This window comes from Musa acuminata, chromosome BXJ1-4, assembly GCF_036884655.1.
Source record: "Musa acuminata AAA Group cultivar baxijiao chromosome BXJ1-4, Cavendish_Baxijiao_AAA, whole genome shotgun sequence".
NCBI classification, from domain to species: Eukaryota; Viridiplantae; Streptophyta; class Magnoliopsida; order Zingiberales; family Musaceae; genus Musa; species Musa acuminata.
Genome location: NC_088330.1, coordinates 11,532,501 through 11,548,461, shown reverse-complemented (window position 1 = coordinate 11,548,461; position 15,961 = coordinate 11,532,501). Strand labels below are relative to the sequence as shown.

Genomic DNA, 15,961 nt, shown 5'->3' with positions numbered 1-15,961 from the left:
GATACAAGATTTCATTTCATAAGAGATCATATCAAAAATAAAGAAGTGGAGATACATCATGTCAAGACAAGTGAACAAGTGGCTGATATACTTATAAAACCTCTTAAATTTGAAATATTTCAACAACTTCGAAGGAAACTTGACATGCTGGATGGAACAAGTTTAAGAGGGGAGAATGTTGAAATTAAACTTGTTCAAGTATCATAAAAAAGGTTCATTGCATCAAGTGGGAGAATCATTACAACAAGAAGAAAAAATGGATTAAAAGTCTATAGAAGAATAAGTCAAATTGGTTATTGATTCTTGAAAGGGTTTCTTGAAAGAGAATGATTCATCTTGAATATAATTAATATAATATATCTTTGGGGACTATATAAACCCCATATGTTGGATTATGAGTGTAAGAGAGTTTTTGAAATTGTAAAAGTATTTTTCTTGAGAGAAATATAGAAGATCGAAGCTTATCGTACTCTTCTTATCAAGTTCAACAGGTTGCACAAAGACTCGCTGTTTATGGGACCACGGACTTCAGAAATCAAAGCTACTGTACTGTTGAACTGTTCTATTTCTCTGTTGTTGTTACAAATCGTTTTCTGATCTGGAGATTGTCTCTAATTGACAGATTTCTGTACTTGCTTTGCGGACGGAGGAGAAGAAATCTGATCCTTCAATTGTTTCTGGTTTAACAATACTACTAATATCATCTTTTCTACTCCATCAGTATGCGGTCGGGAGGAAATAATGCACTTACTCTGTCACATCATTGTGACATACCTGCTGCAAATTTTTTTGTTGCTGTACATTTAAAATCGCTCGAGCGTAGTTGGAATGTTATGTCAAAACATAAATACGACTACGCCAACGCAAGATGGAAGAAGCAACCATCGATGGTGCATCCAAGAAACACGGCACAAGTCTCTTCTGGTATTTCAAACACATGATTTTTATTGCAACAACGTATCAAGAAGATATTACATTCATCAATGGTAGGCCTCCAAACAATGAGGAAGAATAAGACTGCATCAAACAGGATTAGGTTCGATAACAACAAGTGAGTGTTTTATTTGTTACTTAATATAATGAAAATTTCTTTCTAGTTTTTTAAAAAAAAAACAACAACAGAAAATGTGCCGTTACAAATGGTCGATTTTTCAAGCAGACTACTCGGCAGAGATGTTGCTGAGCTTTTCAGATGGATTGAGCTCATCCCAAGCCTCGATCCATGTCACCATGGCATCGGCTAACTTGTTGAAATACGCATCCACCTTCCCAAGCTTCTCTTTAACCTGCTTGGAGAGCTCGATGTAGCATTCTTGAGGTGTCGTGCACTTCTTCGGAAGGGAAACAGCTTGGAAGAAAGGGATCACCTCTTCCTGCCAGTGGATCCCATGATACTCCTTTTTAAGGTTCACTAACGGGTTGCTGGCCTTGCTATGCCAGATGTAGGGCAAGCCCGTCTTCACGCCCAATCCCAAGTGGTCACAGATCACCTAAAACCAAATGAATGGCATGAGTCAACTTCAGCCATCTGTAGCCATTTATGTCCCTAATGGAAAGAACTCAGCTTAATTGTAAAAAACAAGTATAATAAACAAAGTATAGCGCATAGGAGTTTTTCTTCCAAAAGAACAAGAACTCGAAACTACAAAGGTTATGATAAACATATCTAGATGGTGGATGACAAAAGAACAAGTGGGAAAATACGTAACTGACCTTCACACACCATCCTGCCCACATATCATCATATCGACGGATGGGTTGGCCATCACCCATAAGTCCAAAGTACATTGCAGGGCCTATTAGCTCACGGTCGAATGCTAGATTCATCCCGCACATGGGAAACAGTGCACCTTTTGGCACAGTTATCACTGCATCAACATACCTGCGAGCAGTATCAATTTTAGTCACACTTCCATACTTTTGAATCCACCAATCAATACACAAAACTCTTGCCTGGTGTTTCTTTCATGAGGTTTGACAAGCTGAGTGGGGGCATCATAGTCTGGAATGTTGAGCCATAATCCATGAGAAACAGCAGTCGGGACACCTTCACGGAGGCTGAAAGGGTAGCCACGAACAAAGTCTGCACCTTCACGGTAAGGATCGTACAGAGTGTTAAAGAAAAAGGGGGTGGATGGATAAAGGAGATTCTTGATGTGTTGCTCAGGCGCATTGATCTCCTTGCCGGAGGGATCTTTGGCAACCTAATAAAGGGCAAAAACAGTTGCTATTGTCAGCAAAACAGGTTCAATCATGATCAGAAGCACCGTAAGCGACTACAGACTACTGGTAGAGTACAAAGTAGCATGGACATCAAGGAGAAGTATATGAAGGTGACACGAATAGCTGTTCAAGCGTAATGTCACTTTTAGAAGTGAAAATTTATCAACCAAGCCAGGGATCTTCCTATATGTTGATAGCACAAAACCAGAGGGAACTATAGTTACTGATCTTACAAGTTTATGCCATAAATATAGTGAAAGAAAACTAAGAGATCTAACACCATGTAACTTGACTTGGCACAAAGGCCCCCCAATCACAAATCGAACAATATGATCATCATCTGTTGTGCAGATTCTCACTGTCCAGAGCTGCAAGTAATGCTGGTCATGTTATGTAATGATTTTCGCATCAAAAGCAAATTTGTTAACAGACTGCCACAAGTGTTTTCAATGCAAGTTTTGCAACAGAAAAGAGAATCAGACAACACAGAACATTACATCGTAATAAGATTAGGTAAATGCAAAAAGGAATTAGATGAACCGAACATTATTCTGAGAAGCTTCCAATAAAGTACAAATATTCGGAAAAATAAACCATAGAACAATACACATTTATCGATCCACTAACAACATGTAGCAGACGATATGATGGTTAGATAAAATATTTGATTAATTAATCATGAAGTAATAAAGTTTCCTTCATTTGTATGATTCATATTGTACCTATGAAATGATAAATAGCATCAGTGCAACATTTTAACGCCAAAGATCACTTTGGAAGAAGGTAAGTGAACTGTGCGACGTTTACTACCATTGACTTGGATTTAAACATTTCAGGTCACATAGTTTCAGACCAATCAAGCTAATAGTGAATCAAAATTTCCACGTATAATGAAGGCTCAAGTAGAATTATTAACCTATCAAGCTAATAATGATCCTTAGAGAACCGAAAGTCTTATTGTTGCTTTCTTCATTCTTCCCCACAAGTTTGAAGCTGTGGAAATTTTACATATTTAGAGAGAAACCAATAGTCGTGTTGATTCTTTAAATACGCATCCTAGAAAGGAAAGAAACAAAGAAAAGAAGAACAGTTCCACAAAGGTTGGGTAATTTAATCATGAAGAAAGAAATAAAAAGAAAGTTTTGATCGTCCCCAGCGTTTCCGTCCCTTCGCTCGAAGAGAAACTCAAATTTACGAACATAAGAAACAAGCAAGAGAAAAGGGGAAATAACGAATCTTTCTCCCGGTTTCCCCAAGCGAGATCAAGCTTTCAAGATCCAAAACCCACGAAGGAAACACAAAAAAAAGGAGGCGGGCGCTCACGAAGCAGTCGTCGTCGACGGTGAAGACGTACTTCTTCTTGGAGACGAGGAAACCGAAGCAGCGGCAGGTAGAGTCGTTGAAGGAGATACAGGCGGCCTTGGGGCCGAGGATGCGGTTGATGTCGTTGCGGTTGTAGAGCTCGTAGTCGAAGCCGTCCGGCACCGTGATCGTCTTCCTGGGGTCTCCGTCCTGGACGATGATGAGGTGGTAGGGCTGGAAAAAGGGGCGCCACATCTCCAGGAAGTCCAGGTTCCGGATGGTCGGAATCACGATGTCGACCTCGTCCTTGAGCAGGGGAGTGCTGGGGATGCCTGACGAAGTGCCGACCGCCATGGCCGAAGGTTCGGGCTTTCGGTGCGGAAGGGGATGTATCTCCGGAGATCCGAGGCAGAGAAGCGCAGAAACGAAAGAGGGTAGGAGGTTCTGTCCTTCCGGTCCCAATGTTTTAGCACGTGCATGGCTGTAATGAGCACGTGCGAAGGGGAGTGTAAACCGGTCTGGCCCGGCCCGGCCCGGCCCAGAGATGGGAATTTGACCCAAGTCTATTTATTTTATATCAGATTTTTGTGATGTATACGTCATCCTCTTTGGTTGTGATATCTGAGCCATGCCGCCGCGCGCTAGTTCGGGTTCGGGTTCGGGTTCGGGTATGGGCCGATTCCAAAGCGGATATGTTGAGCTCAGCCCATACAATGTTTTAGTAGTCAATTTAGGTTGGCCACCAAAATTAGGGGTGATGGTCGATCCAATTCGAGTCGAATCCAACGAGAATCCCAATCTAAATTCGAGACTAAACTTGGTCTGAGTCCAATAAATTCACGAGCCAGGATCTCAAATCTTTGGGTGGATTCATATTAAGTTTGTACACTTGTAAGTATCAAATATTCATGCCCATTCCATAAGTTTATTGGATTAAAATGGGAATCAAAATTCGACAATTTTGGCAGCATTCAAGTCACACCCTTAATTAGGAGGAGGCACAGAATCAATTAATCTCTGTACTTGATGCTTGAGGAATCGGCTTTAATTGAACAGGCTGAGCAGAAAAGAAATAGAAAGATGGGGCATCTTCTTCACGCTGTGTAAACAATGTTGAGATGTAAACGCTGGATGGCGACCGCTCACTTGCTGCCGTCTGCAACACAAAAAACATGATCCCAAGAATAATAAATCGTTTCATTCCAGTGGACAAATTGTATTTCCATTCTGGACCAATCATATATATATATATATATATATACACATGAGAAATTGGATTCTCATCCCTGAACTCATCAGATATCTTTGCCCAAATCAGAGTTCTTCTGGTGAATTATTTCTGTAGATCATATCATTAATTGCATTCATTTCCAGGGTTTCCATGTAAGAGCAGTATATAGCGAACATATATGTTGATTCTTCTTTAATTTTCCTCGTATTTTGATGCATTTGAAGTCTCAATCGACAAGCGTTGGGAGGTATTCTTCAAATTTCGCGCGTCCCTTTCTTTCTAATCTCACCAAACACACATTGCTTCGAAACTGAGGAATTAAACTACAAGAAAACCCGAAGAAAAAGAAGAACTGAGAACGATAGCAGACTTTCTCCTTCTTCTTCTTCTTCTTCTTCTTCTAACATCGCCAGCTAATTAGTTGGTGAGTGATGATGCACTTCTTCTCCATAAAAACCCACAAACTGCTCCTCCATTCACTCAGCAGCAGCCTCTTCTGCCAAAGCAGGCGATTCTGGTGAGGTGAATCGCCGAAGATGGAGCTGAATCAAATCGGTCGCCCAAGTCGAAGATACCCTGCAGCAGATGATTGGTCGAGCTGTTCGCTTGTTCTGTTCATCTCTGTTCTCGCGCTGATGTTCTCTCCTGCAGGTTCTGATTTCATCTTGGATATAAATGAGGTGAACTAGTTTAGATTCACACGTTCTGATCTAATCGTTCATGACACAGTGGCTTATGATCCATTGGACCCGACCGGAAACATTACCATCAAATGGGATGTGATCTCATGGACGGCAGATGGATATGTGGTATGTGTCTTCCTCCTCCCCAAGTACTTTTTGCCTTGCTGACACTCGAGACTCGGATTCTGAACGCATCAACATGTCATTGCAAGGCCGTGGTGACGATGAACAATTTCCAAATGTACCGGCACATAATGAGCCCAGGGTGGACGCTGGGTTGGACGTGGGCAAAGAAGGAGGTGATATGGTCCATGGTGGGTGCTCAGGCCACGGAGCAGGGTGACTGCTCCAAGTTCAAGGCCAACCTTCCTCACTGCTGCAAGAAGACTCCGGCCATCGTCGACTTGCTTCCCGGGGTCCCTTACAACCAGCAGATAGCTAACTGCTGCAAGGGAGGCGTCGTCGGGGCCTATGGCCAGGATCCCGCAGCTGCAGTCTCAGCTTTCCAGGTGAGTGTTGGCCAATCCGGCACATCCAACAAGACGGTGAAGCTTCCCCAGAACTTCACCTTGCTGGGACCTGGACTCGGCTACACCTGCGGGCCAGCCAAGGTTGTGCCGTCCACCATATTTCTCACGCCGGACAAGCGGCGGAAGACGCAGGCGCTCAGTAAATCTCTGCTCATAAGCTTCTGCTGCTGTACTCCGCTGCCATCCTCTGATGAACTCTGTATGGTGGTGGCTGTGCAGTGACCTGGAATGTTACGTGCACCTACTCACAGTTTCTTTCCTCCAAGCACCCAACCTGCTGCGTCTCCTTCTCCTCCTTCTACAACGACACCATAATCCCTTGCCGCTCCTGCGCCTGCGGCTGCGAGAACAAGAACTGCATCAAGTACGCTGTCTGCACTACTTTCTCATCCGTGTAGGCAACAAGCTTTACATTCCTGATCGGTGCCTCCTGCAGAAGGGACTCCAATCTGCTAAGCACGCCGGGGATCAACACGCCCAAGAAGGACAACGCGCCGTTGCTGCAGTGCACCCAACACATGTGCCCCATCCGCGTGCACTGGCACGTCAAGCTCAACTACAAGGACTACTGGCGCGCCAAGATCGCCATCACCAACTTCAACTACCGCATGAACTACACCCTGTGGACGCTGGTCATCCAACACCCCAACCTCGACAACGTCACGGAGGTCTTCAGCTTCGACTACAAGCCACTCGTTCCATATGGATTCATCAGTGAGTCAAAGGAGCATGCAGATCCTTCATTCCCCTTCAGCTTCTGCCACAAACAGGTCTGACTCGTGGTTCTGCTTGCAGATGACACCGGCATGTTCTACGGAATGAAGTACTACAACGATCTGCTCATGGAGGCCGGGGCGTACGGCAACGTGCAGTCGGAGTTGCTCCTCCGGAAGGACGCGAGAACGTTCACGTTCAAGAAAGGGTGGGCGTTTCCTCGGAAGGTGTACTTCAATGGCGACGAGTGCATGATGCCACCACCAGATGCTTACCCCCACCTGCCGAACTCTTCCCCTGTCGGTGCTCCGCCGCTCATTCTGCACAACCTCGCGGTGTCGGTGCTTGCGCTTATACTGATGGTGATGTGAAAGGCATGAGGTGATGATTATTGATCCGAAAGGAATTTTGGGCAGTGTGCATACATGCTCGATCTTGTGGTGGTGGGATTGCTCTGGTTTTGGTTGCTTCGAGGAATTCAGCAAGGTCATGTCGAGTTTACATTGAATTCAGCCCAGAAATATAATAGTTTTGTCTGTTTGAAACAAATTCGATGCAGAAACCAAAAATACACTTCGGTCTCTTTTGGAATCTGTTAAATTGCTAAGACAATGTTCAAGAACATGTAAGTATGCTCTGACTCCGACAACTTTAAATACAAGGCAATGTGCAGTCGGGATAACAAACAGATGGAGTTTTCACCAACTTCAACATGACATTAATCTGCATATAGTGTATCTATTTACAATCATCACTCTCGATTCATTTATGAAGCATTCCTCATAAAGCACAAAAACGATAAGCATATCCAACCATTACAATTAACATTCCAGGTTCCAAATGAATATGAACTTTAATATATCATCAGCTACCAACAAGGATTTCTACCGATCTTGCAGCCATCTACCAAAGCAAGAGCGTGCAGCCCATGGATCTAAACAAACATGCCAGATGTCTAAAAATTAAAGTTGATCTTAAATGGACTAGCTGTTTAATGATGCACAAGCCAATTGTAGCATTGCATGAGTGAAGGCCAGTGAAGTTTTGCTATTAAAGCAAATATGATATTTGAGAGGAAAAAAACAACGTGCATATTGGTGACCAAGGATTCAGAAAATTACTGTAATTCTCAAAATGAATCCCACAGGCCAACATCACATTAACTTATTATCTTTTATAATAAACCTGTGATCATACATTAACTAGCAACGGGACTCCCTCCCCACCATAACTATGCTATGGAGCGACAAAGTATTCGAGTAACCAAGAGGAAAAAGAGACATTTGTTTCGAAGTATCGATCTACATAGACACATCAACAGGACCCCACAGTTATCACATAGCTTACCCGGAGCCGCCGTTACTGACATCCAAAACCGAGGCAGCCGTCGAATCCAAGAACCACACTAATTTTCCATCAGTTGGCTGAACCATCCTAGCAGGCAACGAAGAGGCATCAAAGTTCTCACCGGCGCCAGCAGCGGCAAGGTGCACTGCCATGGCCTTCTCCTCGCCCACAGCCACCATAGCAACATTAGAAGCAGAGTTGATTACAGGGAGCGTGAAAGTAATCCTCTCAGGTGGAGGCTTGGGAGAATCAGTGATATAAGTAACCCACTCCTCTTTCAGTTCAAGGGCTGGGTGGTGAGGGAAGAGTGAAGCAACATGTCCATCAGGTCCCATGCCAAGAAGGATAAGGTCGAATTTGGGGCAATCATTGCTTTCAGAAACACCCACAGTCCGGATCTTCACTAGCTGACGAATGGTAAACTCGTACTCTGCTGCAGCTTCTTCCACTGTAACATTGTCATTTATGGAGAATACATGGCTGTTGAGAATGGGAACCTAATAATACGATTAAGAGACAAATGTTAGGAATAGTTATAAAAAGGAAAACCAGATAGGGCAGGTAGTCAAGGAGAGATCCTGGTCCCTATTGAAATGGAGCCTCTTCAACCAACCTATGTGATCTAAATTCAGATACACTCATGTGATCTAACAGACAAATAATATTCCTGTATTGGCAATGTGAACTTAAGCAATACAAGATTGACCACCCTAAAGATGTAAATACAAGATATGCCAGGTGGTCAGATCGGAAAGAAAATATATTTTGGTTGGAAAATATTTTTTCACATGTTCATCGAAAAATGAGCATGTGTGCCTTGCATAAGATCAAAAGTAGTAAACATATGCCTTTGTATAAGATAGGAAGGGCTAGTGTTTGAAGTGTCAACAAAGTCATAGCCAAATATGTAAGAGCATAATCCTCATTTTTTCTATGATCATGTTCAATTAATCCTAGGAGATATGCAAGAAATACATCATACATCAAACAATAAGATATAGTACAATCTGGAATGATTGCTATAGCAAAGTAATGGCATAACTTTCTTTTTATCTTAGGGGAGAACAAAAAATATATATGACGAACAAGGAATTGATTTGTTACTGTAACTCTCGAAATGAACCCAACAGCATATGAACATTAATTCACCGATCTACCTGTCCCTCTTATGATAAATTTATACATAAAATAATCACATTGCAGCTGTTTAAAGCTGCTTCCTAATTGCAAAAAAAAGACAATTTCTTGTACTAAAACCAACATATTAGCTTCTGTAATAAACCCCTGATCATAAATCAAGTACCACAGGAACTCCCTCTCCAGCACAACTATGCTCTAGGTAACAAAATATTCAAGCAACCATGGAGAAGAGAGAAACATTTTTTGAAGTGCAGATCTACATAAACTTTTTTTTTTCAATGTTTAAAATCAAATCATGCCTTATCAGCACAATCTAGGTGAACTGGACACATATGCCCAAATATCAGTACCGAACACCAAGCAAAACAGGTGGTACTTCCCAAAACCAGAATCCTCCCTTTGTCGTATGGTGATCTCATGGACGAATTATCTGAATGCTTCTAGACAAATTACCCAATATAACTTTGCATCCACTCATCACTTTACATCCGTTTCAAGTGATTATAGCCTTAATGCAATGACATTCAACGACTCGAGCAATAAGGAGAACTTCACATAAAATAAAAGGAAACACAAAAAATAATATTTTGATGGCAAGCTTAAATTAATCTTTTAAAGATACCTGAAGGATATTTTCAAACATACACTATGCAGAAAATAATCCGAACCAAGATTCTGAATATCATACCGTATCGATGTATCGATCAACTATTGTTACGGTACATACCGAGCTGTATCGAGTGGTACCGAACGTATTGACACATGATACACTAAGATATATCAATGTGCCACTCATACCGGTCCTTTATCGGACCGGTATGTACCGCCCGTACCAAGCGGTATGGTACGGTATTGCAAACCATAATCCGAACTAACTGCAAATTGAGAAAATTTACAAATAAAGACAATCAGAATTTTGACAAATAAATTTTTATATAATCCGTAACAAAGCATCATCCAAATACTATGCGATACGAGAATAATCAAGAGAACTATAAGGATCTGTATCTTGTACAGTATTCAAGCAACAAATAATCCAAATTGACTACAAACCTTTGAAAGAAAGAGATCCTTTGTTAGCTTATGGTTGCTATCGATATGATTCTTTGCCACTGCACGCTCATCAGCCCAAAACACAAACCATTTTGTCCAATCAACTGTCTTGTCGTAAGGAGCTTCACAGAGTTTCCTGCAGCCACAGGAATTCCCCATGAAAAACTCATCTAGCCTTGCAGAATGATACAAAAATGTGCAACTACAATAACGAAAAACGAATCATGTGGGAAATATTCCAAAGTAATTACCTCATCAAACTTATTAGAGATCCTCCAGACAAAGCAATGGTAAAACATCCCCTCTCCTTCACGGAATTCTCAGACAGTTGCGATATGTACTCCGCCAAATCCGTGGCGAGCTCATCCGCGCTCTCGAAAACCCTCAACTCGCTTTTGATCTTCGGTCCACCACAGGCAGACATTTTTGCAGTCCGTCACACCTCGGCCCAGCAATCCCCTGTGCAAACACCAAAAAAGACCAAACCTGATCAAGAAGATCCGGCAGAATGGCAAGGACGCCTCCAGGAAGCGATGTATGCGGGATCAATCGAGGCATTTTCCAAAGGTTTTAATTTCGAGCGTCAGAAATATGTAAAAACTTGCCCTTTTCCGTTCAGAGTATAAACGATACGCCGCAGCGGACGCAGCGGCGCCGGCGAGGGCTGGGTAAGCCGAAGAGAATCGTGGCGCGGAACTCCGAGGAGGAGAACAACAGGGCTCACAGTCTGCTGCGGCCGGTGAGGGAACGGTCGGATTTGGGGAAAGCATCCACCGTTGGAGACACAGGTAGAATGGCTTGGGTTAAAGAAGGGAGGGGAGGGGGCACGAAGGAGAATTTGCCAAAGAAATATTAATAACGAATTTTAATAGGAAAATAAATAATAATAATAATAACACTAAGAATCCAATTTTTCAGAGTTAATTAATGTTTTATATTTATCTCTGCTCCATCGCCTCACCCTTCCAAACCAAACCTTGCATATTCCATAAGCCCACAGATTCCATTTGTGGGTGTATCACCTACAAAAGTGTCATTTAATTTCCATGAATCTAATGGATGATATTAGGCATTCAATATTAAAGTTGAAATGCACCTTGATTTTGACTATGTCAACTGTGCTCAGGCAAAGTTTCATGCACGACGATATAGTGTCAAAATGCACCTATATTTTAATAAAACATCACCCCATCGATCGAGTGCAGACAAAATCATAAAAGACAGACGTGAGGTTGGATCTTCTTTGTTGCAGTATGCATAGACTCTGGCAAACACCATTTGGTGTGACATCAAATATAGAGCAATTGGCTTGCTGTCGACAAAATAGAAATGATAGAGCAATGAAGCATCCTCACTTGATGTCTGCACATCCAATAGAGTTGGTAATTTACTGGTGGTTGCACCTACAGACAGTGCAGTACAAGGTCAAACCTGTCTGCTCTGGATTCTCCTTTCTCACTGCCATGCTCTCCACAATTGTTGTGTGCTCACTTCACTCTTCCAATTCGAAGCCTGAAAACTTGCATTGTGATTGTTCCATGGTGAATCGGACAAGCAATCGATTCACACTTTTGTTTGTGTAATGTGCCCCAAATGAATGTGTAGAACAGCCAAGGATCTGTTTATTTTGAAAGTCTTCCTTATGTTCTGTCCAAAATCTTTCTATGAACAATTAATTCACACACAACTATTCATTTTCTATTATCCTAAAGGAAATTCAGGTACTGTTCTATGCAAAATCTAGCTCCTGTGTTTAAACTATTCAACTTTAATGGTAGATTTAGTTGATCATCCATGCTATTGCAGAGTGACAGACTCTGCAATTGAAGTTGACAAGCAGATTGTTTTCTCTTTTTTGCTGTGATGGTAGGTTGTTCCTTGACCAAACCACGATAGTAGGATGCTGAAAACAAAGAGGATGGTTCTGAAACTTCATCATACGACCTTTCATCTCCTAAATCACTTCTTTTCTCTCTCCGTTTTCTGCCCGCCAAAATGCATCCCGATTGGTGTGTGCAAAGAATGCGGCTGCGGAGGTGTCATATCACTTATCATTGTCTAGCTTCTCCGGCTGAGTTGAAATCATTGTCCCATCAAGAGAAGAAGAACTTTGTTCTTCTTCCACTCGCTCGAGCAGTAAAAGAGAGAGGCGCAGTGGTGGGCAGGGCGATCAATCTAAAGTCACACCATGAAAAGATCAAAAAGCTCCCACCTCGGGGCTCAGCACTCAAACGTGAAGGCTTCGTAGTGGACAATGGGGCCTAGAGTCAATGTAACATGAACCATGAAGTCTTGTCATAGCTGAGACACCTGATTCGCTGATCAACACTGGGATATTAAGGCTCCTCCGCTCGGGGATGCCATTTCTTTCTCTGCAAATGATTAAGCAGGAAGAAAACGCAGAAAGTGTTTTAACGTGTACTCAAGTTGGTCGTCGATCGCGATACCCATCTTTGCGATAGCAGCAGCGGTTCTTCCGTGGATGCCTCTATCATCAGGTGGAGGAAGACGGTGGGAATTAGCAGAACATTTCCGTCCATGCAAACTTTAAGACGATTTATAGTGAATTTTGCGAACCAGTCGAAGTCAATCATCTCTCAGCAATTGGTTGCAGTGCCGTCGATGTGAAGAAATGTGGTTAGTGGTGGATCGTCCGCTCGTTCATCATAAGACTTACCATAAGAAAAGATAGGTGACAAAGGTAGGCAGAGTTTTGGCCGCAGTTTGATGTTCGGTAGGTTGTCCATCATCACGATCTAAAGAACCGTGGAAGGAATCGACCATGAGAAAAGGCTGACTTTGAAGCTACAAGGCCTGCGCGCGGTTGTCTTGACGTGTGGAACTCGATGGCATGCTTGAGACTTTTCCATTAATCGTTCGCATTCAGCTCATGCCAAGACTTCATCGCATGTCCTTTTGCTTGAATCCTGGGCCGGTCCTTGTCACCTTCTCATCTCCAGCACATCAGCACATAATAAATTGCAGACATGACTGGAGAGGTCAAATTGAGTGAAAATTTTTGTTTTTGGGTTTTCATAGCCAACTGGTGACATGGACTGTATAATCTGTAGTTTCTGACTTTTGTTTTTTGTGTCTACGGAAGCAGCTGGTTCCGATAAATTTGTATGGGTTCAGCCTTCTCTTATCATTGTTTCAGATTGACAGGGATCAGCAGGCGAGGCTCAGAAGAATGCTTCCAAGTTTCCTTGTCCAGGAGTATGATTTTGGAGGTCTAATTCAATACATTTAAATCCTTGGGTTGGTTAGGAGTGAGATTTAGGGTTGAAGAAGCTCCTGTAATTACTCTCTAAGAGGCGCGCTTGAAACTTTGTCTTTTATGGCTTTTTATATGGACTCTTCGGAAAATCGAGTTTCTCATCATCGTATCTCTCCTTCGCAAAGAGGAGAACATCAAACTGGTTATCGGGTTCACTGTGTTGGGCTGACAATCCACAAGTTCAGTTTATAATAGGCTTTAACAGTCCATAGCATACTCATCTTTTAATCTAACCCTATCTAACCCTAGATCTAATAAGAGGATATGGTGGTTACGAAAATAGGAGAAAAACTACAATTCAAAAAAAAAAAAGGAGAAAAGGGTAGAAAAACAATAAAAGAAAATAAAAAAAGATAAGGACAACGCAGAGAGACTGTTCTTAATCATCTAGGCAGCATTCTCATCTCATGTTAGATCAGATCTATAATAGATTCTTGTTGTGCTTATTTTGGGGATAATTTAGATATTATGCACAGTGACATAATCCTTGTATCCCAGTTATTCTCTTGAGATTATTGCTTTCATTTTGGGCAAAAGACTAAGATTTGTATATTCATTATTCTTATAGTGAATTATCTCTAGTTTGCCCCATGATTTTTACCCTTCACGTTGGAGAGGTTTTCCACGTAAATCTTGGTGTTTTATTTTATTGTGATTTCCATTTAATTCTGCTGTGTGTTATGACATACTAGTATTTGTTTGTATACAAAAGTTTGTTTCTCTTTTTATATCTTATCAACTAGTAGTATTTCTCGCATGATTAGCTTGAATAAAAATAATTAAATGATATGAAAACCAAGAATGAAAGATCTCTTGTACTGCAAAGATTTGTATGGACCTTTACAGGGGGATAGTACAAAGCCCACAACTATGACAGATAATGAGTGGAAGAGGTTAGACCGAAAAACTATTAGGTTTATTCGATAATAGCTTGATGATAGTGTCTTTTACCATGTTTTTACTGAAAGTTTTGCATATTCTCTTTGGAAAAAGTTGGAATGTCTCTATGAAAGAAAAACTACTAGCAACAAAGCTTTCTTGATCAGAAAACTTATAAATCTGAAATATAAAGAGGGTACTTCTATTGCTGAGCATTTGAATGAAATGCAGAGTATCACCAACCAGTTATCTTCTATTAAAATGTCTCTTGATGATGAGTTGCGGGCATTGTTACTTCTCAGTTCATTGCTAGAAAGTTGAGAGACACTAGTGGCTTCTCTCAGTAACTTTGTACCATATGGTGTTATCACTATGAGTCAAGTAATAAGTAGTTTATTGAATGAGAAGTTGAGAAGAAAGAATTCAGCAATATCTCAGAATGATTCATAGGCACTTATCACATAGAACAAAGGAAGATCAAAGTCTAAGGATAGAAACAATTCACGCATGGGTAAAAGCAAGTCAAGATCAAGAAAAGATATTATTTGCTAGAACTATGGTGAGAAAAGATATTACAAGAACCAATGCAAGCAACCTAAGAAGAGCAAAAAAAAGAAAAAAGAAATAGACTCTATATAGTCAAAAGTTAATACTACAACTATATTGTAGGGTAGTGATTATTTGATTTTGTCTCATTCTAATAATATTTTTTTCTTGTGTGTGTCAGAATCTTGAGTGGATGATTGACACAGGTGCTTCTTATCATGCTACACTACGAAGAGAGTTTTTTTGCTACCTATAGGTCTGAAAATTTTGGTATTGTTAAGATGGGCAACTATGACACAACAAATATCATTAGCATTGGTGATATCTATATAAAAACCAACCTTGGCTACAAGTTGGTACTTAAGGATGTGAGACATATGATTGATTTAAGGTTGAATTTAATTTCAGTTAGAAGGCTGGATGATGAAGACTATGATAGCAGAGTTCATAAAGGACAATGAAAGCTCAATAAGGGTTCTCTTATTATAGCTAGTGGAAAGAAATGTCACATCTTATATAGGTTGCAGGCCAAAGCTTGTGGTGAGCAGCTGAATGCTACAGAGAAAGACTTCAGCATATAGTTGTGGCATAGGCGATTGAGACACATGAGCGAGAAGGGACTGTAAGCTTTTTCCAAAAGAGAGGTATTGCCAAACCTAAGAGGTATACATCTGAACCCTTGTATTAATTATTTGGCTGGTAAACAATATAGAGTTTCAATTGATATTCTTGTTTTGTCTAGAAAAATGCATGTCTTAGACCGTATTTATACAGATGTATGCGGTCCTTTGAGGACAAAAACTCTTGTTAGATCTATTAATGTTCCTAGTATCAATGGTGCACTTTATTTTGTCACTTTTATAAATATTTTTTTCAGAAAAGTTGAGCCTATGCTATGAAGTTCAAAGATCAGGTTATTAATATCTTCAAAGAGTTTCATGTCAGAATTTAAAGGGAGACAAAAAGGCAATTGAAATATATAAGATCAGATAATGGTGGTGAATATACATAATTGCTTAATGATTATTGCATGTTA

At 41.1% G+C, this 15,961-nt stretch overlaps 3 protein-coding genes across 3 annotated transcripts; 1 reads left to right on the top strand and 2 right to left on the bottom strand.

Annotated features, from left to right (window-relative positions):
• Positions 1–919: 919 nt before the first annotated feature.
• LOC135648912 (UDP-arabinopyranose mutase 1-like) lies at positions 920–3,966 on the bottom strand. Its single transcript, XM_065166931.1, has 4 exons — positions 3,547–3,966; positions 1,954–2,204; positions 1,714–1,882; positions 920–1,490 (listed from the first exon to the last, which is right to left on the bottom strand). Exons 1-4 carry the CDS (start codon positions 3,877–3,879, stop codon positions 1,161–1,163), a joined length of 1,083 nt encoding a protein of 360 aa, XP_065023003.1. The 5' UTR covers positions 3,880–3,966; the 3' UTR covers positions 920–1,160.
• A 1,235-nt stretch (positions 3,967–5,201) lies between these two features.
• On the top strand, positions 5,202–7,264 carry LOC103981432 (COBRA-like protein 4). The gene is made up of 6 exons (XM_018825532.2): positions 5,202–5,407; positions 5,486–5,565; positions 5,652–6,108; positions 6,189–6,333; positions 6,406–6,683; positions 6,765–7,264. The coding sequence occupies exons 1-6, from the start codon at positions 5,293–5,295 to the stop codon at positions 7,052–7,054; spliced, it is 1,365 nt and encodes a 454-aa protein (XP_018681077.2). The 5' UTR covers positions 5,202–5,292; the 3' UTR covers positions 7,055–7,264.
• Positions 7,265–7,837: 573 nt separating this feature from the next.
• LOC135648901 (probable 6-phosphogluconolactonase 1) lies at positions 7,838–10,969 on the bottom strand. The gene is made up of 4 exons (XM_065166913.1): positions 10,829–10,969; positions 10,475–10,682; positions 10,224–10,359; positions 7,838–8,527 (listed from the first exon to the last, which is right to left on the bottom strand). Exons 2-4 carry the CDS (start codon positions 10,645–10,647, stop codon positions 8,027–8,029), a joined length of 810 nt encoding a protein of 269 aa, XP_065022985.1. The 5' UTR covers positions 10,648–10,682; positions 10,829–10,969; the 3' UTR covers positions 7,838–8,026.
• Positions 10,970–15,961: the final 4,992 nt, after the last annotated feature.

What these genes read in the sequence shown, in the direction of transcription:
- LOC135648912 (XM_065166931.1), bottom strand. Translation starts at nt 3,879, where the DNA reads ATGGCGGTCGGCACTTCGTCAGGCATCCCCAGCACTCCCCTGCTCAAG. An exon ending in CCGTCGACGACGACTGCTTC is followed by an intron (nt 2,205 to 3,546) that starts GTGAGCGCCCGC and finishes GCCCTTTATTAG; the next exon opens with GTTGCCAAAGATCCCTCCGG. An exon ending in CCTCATGAAAGAAACACCAG is followed by an intron (nt 1,883 to 1,953) that starts GCAAGAGTTTTG and finishes TACTGCTCGCAG; the next exon opens with GTATGTTGATGCAGTGATAA.
- LOC103981432 (XM_018825532.2), top strand. Translation starts at nt 5,293, where the DNA reads ATGGAGCTGAATCAAATCGGTCGCCCAAGTCGAAGATACCCTGCAGCA. An exon ending in GGACGGCAGATGGATATGTG is followed by an intron (nt 5,566 to 5,651) that starts GTATGTGTCTTC and finishes TGTCATTGCAAG; the next exon opens with GCCGTGGTGACGATGAACAA. An exon ending in GAGAACAAGAACTGCATCAA is followed by an intron (nt 6,334 to 6,405) that starts GTACGCTGTCTG and finishes TGCCTCCTGCAG; the next exon opens with AAGGGACTCCAATCTGCTAA.
- LOC135648901 (XM_065166913.1), bottom strand. Translation starts at nt 10,647, where the DNA reads ATGTCTGCCTGTGGTGGACCGAAGATCAAAAGCGAGTTGAGGGTTTTC. An exon ending in TCTCTAATAAGTTTGATGAG is followed by an intron (nt 10,360 to 10,474) that starts GTAATTACTTTG and finishes CTGTGGCTGCAG; the next exon opens with GAAACTCTGTGAAGCTCCTT. An exon ending in AGGATCTCTTTCTTTCAAAG is followed by an intron (nt 8,528 to 10,223) that starts GTTTGTAGTCAA and finishes TCGTATTATTAG; the next exon opens with GTTCCCATTCTCAACAGCCA.